The sequence below is a fragment of the Symphodus melops genome (assembly GCF_947650265.1).
Source record: "Symphodus melops genome assembly, chromosome: 1".
Taxonomy (NCBI): Eukaryota; Metazoa; Chordata; class Actinopteri; order Labriformes; family Labridae; genus Symphodus; species Symphodus melops.
Genome location: NC_136691.1, coordinates 39313651 through 39324361, shown reverse-complemented (window position 1 = coordinate 39324361; position 10711 = coordinate 39313651). Strand labels below are relative to the sequence as shown.

Genomic DNA, 10711 nt, shown 5'->3' with positions numbered 1-10711 from the left:
TGTGGGGTACACTTTACAAAGCTTAATGTCTAAAGACTAATGTCTATCTTCATAACTTAATCAAGTTAAAGGGAAGGATAAAATAGTTATGTTGAGATTTGTGAGAAACAATTCTTTAAAACTTTTATCCTGCAGGAACTCTTTAGTTCCAGAAGAGGGCAGTATAGTATTGTTTAAAGGACAGAGGTTGACACTGTTTACCTCTCAGCTCTTATTCTAACCATTTCACAGTATGAACCAACAACCTTGAACTTCCAGTTTTAATCACTCTGCCAACACCTTTTTTTTTTTTTATTCTGCTTATGCTCTTATGGAATCCATCTCATGTTTTTCACGTCCAGTATCTCTGCAATTAACACAAAATTAACTGCACCAGCATCACTTTATTTAAGGGCCCTGAAATACATGTTATTGTATTAAAGGTTCTTATAAACTTTTATAACCGCTTATTATTTGCTAATAACATAAACAGTAGATATTGTTAATATGGATAAAAGACTATAAATAAAAGTATAATAAACTTCTTGTTTTTAAGATTTATGATTCCACACACAGTAAAGTTGAGCTCCAGATATATCTCGATAAAGCCATTTAATTCAGCTACTATCCTTGTCCCCACACATTTATGCTGATTGTCTGTAGGATCAAAGCCTGGTGTGACTATGCACAGAACAGCAAGGTCAGTTTGGGTCCTATTGAGGGATATAATGCAAGCTTAAACTGATCCCCATTACATTATCAAGGAATGTCACTCTGACTTTGAAGAACTCAAAATAAGATTTAAGTAAAACTTTGATAATTATTTTGTTACATTATTAGCATGAGTAGCTCTACATCTTGTATTGTGTAACTATCTTAAAGGTCAGGGTGTGAAATATAGGGGGTCTCTAAGACCCCGTTATTGCCACTTGAATTCTCCTGAAGACCTCAATAGCAACATTTTGGGGGGGTCTCTGGAAAAAAAAATCGCTTACAATTGACTTTATACTTTGCAGTGGATCAGAGAGAGAGATATGGTATTTGAATACAAAGCACACAACTACAAACAATGTATTTTTCCTGTTTTGTGCAGCTGCTTGCTGCAGATGTGACTTGGCACTCTCTTGGGGTTGCTGCATCTGGACAAGAAATCTCCCACATGCAGATCCAGGATCAGAACATTTTAAAACAAGAGTTCTGTTGTCTTGCATGGAGGTGGGCATCCTGGTTATTGCCCTTTGTGATGTCATAAAGGGAAAATCTCCAAACTGTCTATTTGAGCACACATTTTCTGAAAAGTGGAGCAGTGAACTCAACTCACAACCCAGCTGTTTAAACTGGCATACTCACTGTAACTGGTCACTGCACACTACACCTGTCTTTCGTTTGTTTTATGTTTGGTTTTAACCTTCTATGTTGCTTTTATCCTCTGTAAAGCGACCTTGGGTGGCTTGAAAGGCCATTAAATTAAATGTATTATTATTAGTGAAACTCTATTCTGGAGGTCTGTAGACAGGCTAGAGATGTAAATCAGTGTAAGAAAACCTTACTTCTGTGTATTTTGCATACACTTATTAACATTTCGTCAATTATTAATTTCCTTGTATTGAGTTTGTTTTTACCACACTCTGACAATGACAGAGAAAAAGATGAAGCTGTCTGATCAATTTTTAGTTGTTGTCATTTCAGTATTTAATCATCTTTGAAGACCATTCTTGTCATCCTCTTTTTTTAAAAAACAGGGAAAACTAATGGTGTATCATATTAGCCCTCACGAGAAATGTTCCAATTAAAGTAAAGTTGGTGTGAACACACCTGTCAAGCCTGTGATCATCTGACGATGATACAACAATAATAACTGTGAGTGATCACGCAACATGTGAACATGACGTAGGTTGCATGAATACAATCCACTATTTTTATGCCCTCATATTGTTTACAGTTCTCTTTCCAGCATCCGTCACATTTTTTTCCTGACTTCTATCTCTTCTGTTGTTTATATGAAGGTCAATTCTGCATGTCAAATGACTATCCTGCACACAATGCAGCATGTAATGACAGAACCGCAAGATATTGTGATACAGCCTTTATTGCCAACTAACATGCTTCAGGACACGTACACTTGTACTGTAAGGTTGTTGTCCCTCATGTGTTTGGTTTTTGCCGTTGTCCATGAGCAGGTTGTTTATATGAAGCTCACAATGAACCCCTGTCCTCTATCTGTCCCTGTCTTATCATTTCAATCTGCAGTAAACTATCCCACTACTTTATAACTTTATCTCATAATTAAGGAAAAACTACATTTTTTCCCCTCTCTCGCTCTCTCTGTCTATCTGTCTGTCTGTCTCTCTCTCTCTCTCTCTCTCTCTCTCTCTCACACACACACACACATACACACACACACACACACACACACACACACACACACACACACACACACACACACACACACACTATAGCAGCCACACAATGAATGTTATCCAGATTGATGGGTGCACCAAAAAAAATTGGCATCTTTTGGTACATAAGGGATCCCGTTACACTATCTGAGCGAGTTTATGACAGTTCCCATGTAAAAAAAAAAAGAAGGAGATCAAGGTTGTTTTAAACCTTATCATCTCCGACAAGTCTGTCAGACAGTCACGGCATATTGGAGTACCGACAAAGACTCCCTTTGTGGTCAGGGTTTGGTTTTCTCCTCATCTGTTTGGAAGATCTGCTTGTTTTTCAAAGCATCATTGGCCACCTTGAAGAGCATGACAAACCACAGTGTTTGCTGCCTTGCACAATCAGATCCCTAAATATATAGACAAGACAGATCAACTATGGCAGCTTAAAGTTGTTTTTCTTGGCATTTCTGTATCAGAACAGCTTTATGTAGCCATGTTTTGGTAAAATCTATAATCCAAGTAAAGACGAAGAGATGTAATAAACTCCTTCTCTCTGCCTTTTATCTTCTACTCTCCAAATCCAGTTAACCCAGGTGCTGCAGAGACAGATTAGAGGCACTCCCAGAGCCTAACATAAAGGAAACAGAAAGGAGGATGTTGTCTTTAAGCCATCTGTGTTTGTGAATCAATGTACCGTGTCTCGACGCGCAGGTATTACAAAGACAAGAGCAAAAAACATAGTACCTCTTCTAACCTTCAGCTTCACCTTTAAACAAGCTCCTTTATCTGATCAAAGAACTTGTATACGGCGGAGACTCTGAGAGAGACTGTAAGATACTGTCAAATTCTCAGGCCGTCAAAACAGATGGTATCTGCCCTCTTCATGTCTAATTACCTGTTTAGTGAATGGCTCAGAGTGCATGGGGATGATGATAAGAACTCACTTTAGTTTGAGGAAATCACCAAGATTTAAGATTCAGAATGTCCTTTTTTATTTTTTACTGTAGGTATGTGTAACTTTCTCGTTGTCTTTAAGAATGCTATCATTTCAATGATCCTTGTTTGTAAATGAGCTTTCCACTCATTTGAATATCCAGAAAAATTCACGTAGCTTGGAACTAGAAGACAATACAATTTATTACAGTTTTGACTGTTTGCCATAAAAGTAAACGTCACAAAGTCACACTGGTTAGTTCTTAAGTCTTTGTCTGTCACCTGCATCAGTCCTCTGCTCACACTTTGGTAATGATATATGAACTATTATGTTAAGCCCTTGATCCTGCAAAGAATTTTATCAGCACTGTACTGGGAATGCTCGGCATGACAACGTGCAAGTAGCTATTAATAAAAATAGTTGAATGTAGCTCCAAGTGATTATCTGGTTCCTGAACAACCATGCAGAGTTAAGTGACCTAACAATAATTGTTACTGTATTTTTGGGGGGTAGTTTATAAATGACAAAACATAAGTATTCTCCTTTTTTAATTTTTGGAAATGTTTAAATATAAGGAAGAATTTCATTCCCTTATGATTCTCGTAAGAGGCACACTTGGAAATTGTGTTCCTCTTCTCCTTCTCTTTTCAATGTTTGGATTCTGAAATGGCAAAACTTTGACTATGCAACCGTTTTTTTTTTTCTTTGTTTTTTTTTTTCTTTAAAGCTGATGCTCACTGTGCAGAAAACACATCTTACCCATAGTAGTTAACTCAGAACCTTCCACGACATTCAAACACAACAAAACCAAAACAGATTTGGAGGCTCTGACCTGAACATTAGCTGCATATAGATAAGTGAAGTGGATTTTTAAATAATCGGTTAATGATTCATGAGTCATTATTATTGAGACAAATTGGTTGGCCAGAAGGTTCCACCTGCTGACGTACTGTTGGTCATGACCTCACCTGTGGAGCTTGACATACTTACCGCACAGGTGGCCATGCAATGCCAAAAGAACATGACATCCTACATGAAGCATTGATAATATCTATACACTCAAAGATAACAAAAAGAATTCCTTTATTATCTACATTTGCAAAGGACATAACCTGTCTCGTACTGACAGACACCTGCACATTGTTGATAGATACCTTTTGAGCTAAAGGCTAAAAGCAGACACCATGCAGATTAAACAAACAGGCGGAGGAGACATGGGAGCAGAAAAACACCTTATTATTAACTCTATCTACAGTTTTTATGGAAAAGTTGAAGTGTGTGTATTACTCAATCACTGACTATACATTTGCTGTTTTTAATTTCATAAACAAAGTTATATACAAATAAGTTATTCTATATCCGCCGAAAGGAAACTAATGGAAACTAAGTCAGAGACAAGATGTGCCATGACATGTTTAAGATTGTTCTGGTCGCTATAAGACCTTGAACTGAAGTATTTATTTTTACATTTAAGATTCAAACTCGTATAAGCAATTATTAACATGCATCTCCATTTCATTCATTAAATATCACTATTTGTAATTTGATCACAATGACATCATTGTATTGGTGCAGATATTACTCAAAATCAACGTTATGTGTGGTGAAGATCACTTTGTTATTACTTCCTTTCTTCACCTACCTCAATTCCTTTAGTTCACTTCCTGGTTTCTCCTTTCCTCTTCTTTCCCTTGATTGGTCGTTGGTTGCAATCTGTCACCTATTAGATTGAATAATTTACTTCTGTTTCAGCTGTTTGAATGTGTTTTTATTACCCCATTCCTGAACTTCTCAGAATTGAACCAAAGAAAACCTTACAAACCAGAACAGAAGATTCATGCATCCTGACATGATAGCCAGTAAAGCGGACCCTTCTGTACACTAAGTATTCATGCTGTTTCTTTTGAGATTCATTTTATGAGTAGCACCTGCCTTAGTCAGTTTTCTTATTTAAGATATCAGTTTTTTTCTTTCATTATCTTTTACAATTTCTTCCCATTCGTCTTGTCCTAACTGTGTAAACCATCTTTTTCCTTCAACCTCTTTGTTTCTTGTTTGTGACATTACCTTCTTACATAAATCTTCTGTGCACAGCTGTCTTCGTGATGTCAACTCCTGAAAGCTGAAGAGCCATTTTATCTTTTTGTAATCAGGTCAAAAACTCTTTAAAGAAATCAGATCTCATTCTTTGGCCCTCATTTAAAATATCACCCACATCTGTCTGCTCCTATCTTTTCATGTAGCTTTGCTTTGAGTGTAGCTCCACTTAGGTAGCGTCAATGTCAACAGTATAAAAAATTGAAGCAGTTTAAGAGTGTTTGTTTAAATGATATTGTATTTTATATACCCAGGTTCTCCTTAGTAATTATTATTAGTATTACATTACATTATTATTATTATCGTATTAATTACTAATTAATAGGAGCTCTTAATTGCAACAATGGTAGAGGAAAGGAGAAACCAGGAAGTGAACTAAAGGAATTGAGGTAGGTGAGGAAAGGAAGCAATAACAAAGTGATCTTCACCACACATAACGTTGATTTTGAGTAATATCTGCACCAATACAATTATAATGGTATTTACTTTTAAAATAAGAAATGATTTCCTTTTTTGGTCTCGAGCTTTAATAACACAATGAGACGCATGTCAAAATTGTTAGAATTGTTAGACTAAAGCTGAACTTGTATTATGATACTATTTAACTCTGTATTTTCCAACACTGATTGTTTTTGAAGTAGAAAATCTAAACACTGATTTGATCATTAATTAATGCACAATACGTAAACTGACTTCAGAGACAAAATGTTTCTTTGAGCAAACCCACACGTGTCCTTTACTTCAATGTTTGCATGATTTTGTACAACATCTTGTTTCTTAAGGTATTCAAAAGCATTAAAGATAGCAGAAAGGTCAGAGTGACACATGGTTTCATAATCATGTCAAAAAGCAAATAATCAACATTGATAATGAACATAGAACCTTAGTATCAAGGATAAAAAAAACATGTTTTTATTATCATAAACTTTTACTTGATTGCAGCTTCACCATAATGTTGACCCCCAGGGGCCACCATATTCCCACAGGTAAGGTCTGTATTGATAAGCTTTGCAGAATGAGGTGTACAGTGATGACCGGACCAAATCCTGTGTGAGGTTCAGTCCCTCTGCTTTGTAAATGTTCTTACAGAACTCAGAGTTTTGCTGCTTTCGTTTTGTCTTGTACCTGCGGTTCTGAAACCAGATTTTCACCTGAGTCTCTGTCAGTCTTAAGGTGCTCGCCAGGTGAGCCCTTTCTGGGGCAGACAGGTATTTCTGATGGTTAAACTTCTTCTCCAGTTCTAGCACTTGGATGTGTGTGAATGCAGCTCTGGAGCGCTTCTGTTTCCCTGAGGACGAGTAGATACTGGAGTCTGAGGAGCTGGGATAGGAGGTGTCCAGAGACTCTGTGAAGCATTGAAGTGAGCCAGTCAAGACCTTTGTATAATATTCAGTATGGTATAGCAGGTGAGGTTGCATCATAACAGGTGAAACATTGATCCTTTACTTATATATTATATATGGTACAAACAGAATGATAATGTCTGACTCAAAGTTTAATCTACTTCTGTAGCATTATTCTGCAAATCAAGGTCAAACACAAGTTTATTCGCTAATCTATCCATCAAACCTGCATGAGCTCACCTGTCTGCCTTCCACATGCTCCCTCCTGCATGCAGATCTGCTCTGACAACATTTCTGGTTCTTCTTGCCATCTTTCCATTTTCTGTGAGCAGCTTTTACCGTTTAATCTGGTGCTGTCCTTAATGGAGAGGATGTCCTCTATGAAGAAGGAAGTCAAAGGTTTTATTGTGTCTGACATCTTCCATCCAGTAATCCACAAACCAGAGAGGACTCTCAGTGACAGACTGAAGCAGGGTGTCACCTCAGACACTGAATTTATAGAAGAGCAGGGGTGGGTTCACCAAGACTGCACCAACAAGTTGGAGGAGGCGGGGCCTGTTCAGACAACTTGTACTTTCAGTAAATTTAAAATTGGTTTAGTCTTCAGATGTATTTAGCTTTCTAATTTTTAAACAACAAAAATGCAAGATCAAAAAGTACTTTTTTACAGGTATTATATATTTTAAATCATGCTCATGTACAAAGCTTGTACAGTGTACGCATATGTGAAATACATGTTCATATAGGATTACTGCACCTTTTAATATGAAAATAATCCTTCAGTTTGTGTTAAGACTACTAAAGAGAAGCATTAATTTGGCATTGCGATGTCTGGATTGGGAGCTGTAGTTTCTGCCATAATTGAATGTTATATCTACAATGACTATCGTATAAATACACCAATTGTATTACAATACAAAGACAGACTTCCTTTACAAAATATTAAAAACTACATATTTCACAATGAAAGATCAGGAGAATACAATTGAGTATTTAAGCCAATATCTTGAATGTTGTTAGATTTACTTCTACAACTTGACGGCTAAATTAATTTATGGAATATAACATTTAAGACAATATATTAGTATTCAAAAACATGTTGATGTACTTAAGTCTTGTTTATTATTATATGTTGCAACGTCAATACACAATGCAAATAGATAGAACACTTCTCAAATCAAGCCTAAGGTTCATTTGAAGGGCACATTGTTTTTATTGGAGTATATACATGTGGTTGCTAATCCCTCAGGAACTTTATCTCATAGCATTTCCATGATTGTTCACCTTGTGCTGCAGGCCCCAATCAACTCAATGTAGTAATCCTGTAGTTTGCAACTCGAGGGACAATCCTGTCTTTTTTTTTTTGGGGGGGGGGGGGGGTTGTCAGAGTGGGTGGTCATACCTGCTCAAGCACTAATGAGTTGGACACATTTAGGCCGGCTCCAGAGCAGACACAGTCATTGCTCAGTGGCTGTTGTTTTGTTGTTCTCCTGGTTTCAGACAGACGTTTAGTCCAGAGGAGGAGACTTGATAGCATACCTCTGGGAGTTCATGCTCCATTTGTTAATCCATGAAATTAGGTATGATAAACATGAGCTCCCTGGACATGCTGACTCTCTGGCACCAAAAACACCAACAAAAAAACCATTGTGTCCCAATGGACATGGCTGCTTGCATTATAACTTCTTTAATTTGACTGCGTAGACAAGTGTAACAATGAAACGCTCTTCTTATTCATCTAATACTTGATGCCTTATGTGCAAAATTAATAAAAAATGAAAGCCACAACAACTGATGGGACATTTTGTCTGTTTTTAATCTTCTTTTTTCTCCTTTTAACATTGGCTGCTGTCATGTCAACACAGTATTAAGATCGACAGTATGATATGTTTCACCTTGAGATCTTTGTCTGAGACCATCTGCCTGCTAAAGTATGTAAAACTGTACACATGGACAGCTTATCTACACAAAATGTTTCTGTCTTTTTTTAAAACCCATTCTTTGTTTTACGCAGTACTGGATATAGAATAATGTGTAAAATGATGTAATTTGATCTGATTACACTATACAAGTGCATAATTCCAATATCAATTCAAAATTGAACTGCCCAAATATTTTCATTATCATTTGTCATATGAAACAAATGCACGTCTTCCATCAAGAGGAGTTTTTCTTTATAATTTTAAAACCCTTGCATGTATACCATGGGACATTAAATAGGCCTTCAGTATAAGATGTAGAAAGGGTTAAACAATTTTCTGAGCCACATAATTTCTGCAGTATATTAGCTCATTAAAAATTAAAATCAAAGATCAGACAGATGCGTGTCATCATAAGCATTACTCATAGAGAACATGCGTGCACTCAGTCTACATTTAGGGCATACAAACCAAGTCACAAGAGAGAGTGACTGACTAAAGAGTGCTTCTTAAAGACTACACATGCTGTCATACTCTGCTCTTGTCCTAACACAATCCTCATGATTGCTCTGAGTTGAAAACAGAAAGGTTGTTTCCTATCTATTGTGTCCTGAGCATTCTGTTTTTGTCTGCATAGCTCTGTTTCTGATGTGACACAGTACAACCTCTGACCTTTTACCCTGCAAGGGTTATTTGTCTTCCACATTACAAGCTCTGTGGTGATGATGTTTTCTTTGAGCTACCGGATGATGTTCTGCACATCAATCTTCTGTTGTTTAGCTGCTGTTTCTTTGTCTGAGATGACAAGCGGGGAGACCTTTGTTGTAAACGTGGAGTTTTATCTGCTGAGCATCAGTGTTGGGTTATACTGTAACCTACACCTGGGATGTTGCACAAGTTTCTTTTCTTCCATGTGTGACTGTGTGTTGTGTGACCTAACATATATGTCATTAGATTGGAAAGAGGCTTGTAGACACATTTCAAAAAAGGTCAATTTAAATTAAAACTCTTACACTTTGTGTATAGAGTCATAATTAATGATGATTTAAAAAGAGCTAGAGCAAACACATTATAATAAACATAATTTTCTTACTCACTGTCCATGGCCTTTAAAAACCATTTGGATATGATAATACTGATTTTGACATTTTCACTAAATACGTCTGAAAACCATAACTTATTTTGGTCTCTATTTAGTGAATGTGATTGAATGTTTTTTTTGTACTTTAGAGCACATGATAAGTCTGCTACAGTTAAGCCCTTTACTTTGGATTCATTTACTTGGTGTATTATGTAAAAAAAAAAAGATACAAGCTCTTTGTTTGATACAAAACAGCTTCAGTAATTAAAGAGTTCTCTCTGTCCCGAGATCAAGGGCTTACAGTTTTGGGAACAGGGCCCTCTCTATCGCTGCCCCCAAACTCTGGAATTCTCATTTTCCCAACATCCAATATTTCCATGCTTGTCATTTTTTAAAAAGATGCATTCATTGGCCTTACACTGCACCTAATCTAACTGGCCAGCAAATTTCCCATGACACCCTGGGCTATTGAATGAAATTATATTTGTAGAGCACATTTTTAACAATTAAATAGAAATGCAACAACCCATCAAACATCGGCTTAAATTCTAATTTGACTTCAGATTTTGAAATACTTTATTAATCCCTGAGGGAATTTCTGGTTTTATTCTCTGTTATTGTAGAGACATGCTTTTCACATACACAGGCCTGAATCAAACACATGCACAAACAGATGTCAGAGTGGGGTTGCACCAGAGCGTTTGGGGGTTTGTTGCCTTGCTCAAGGGCACCTTGACAGTACTCGGTAAGTGCCCTAGCACCTCTCCATCCACCAGAACAACTTCCTTATTTTGGTCCGCATTGCGACCTGAATTTGGTTCCTAAATCAAGTGCCTACAGACTGAATAAATGCAAAACATTAGAAGTATTTATAAAAACATCAAGGTTTCCGACATGCTGACTGTAGGCCTTCTAGATCATCAGCTGAATAAAATGAACGCAATATCTTACCTATTGTAGGTTCACAA

The 10711-nt window shown here is 36.8% G+C and overlaps 1 protein-coding gene across 1 annotated transcript; it reads right to left on the bottom strand.

Annotated features, from left to right (window-relative positions):
* Positions 1–6344: 6344 nt before the first annotated feature.
* Positions 6345–7228, bottom strand: nkx3-1 (NK3 homeobox 1; the record flags this gene model as incomplete). Its single annotated transcript, XM_079343890.1, has 2 exons — positions 6984–7228; positions 6345–6745 (listed from the first exon to the last, which is right to left on the bottom strand). The coding sequence occupies exons 1-2, from the start codon at positions 7159–7161 to the stop codon at positions 6345–6347; spliced, it is 579 nt and encodes a 192-aa protein (XP_079200016.1). The 5' UTR covers positions 7162–7228.
* Positions 7229–10711: the final 3483 nt, after the last annotated feature.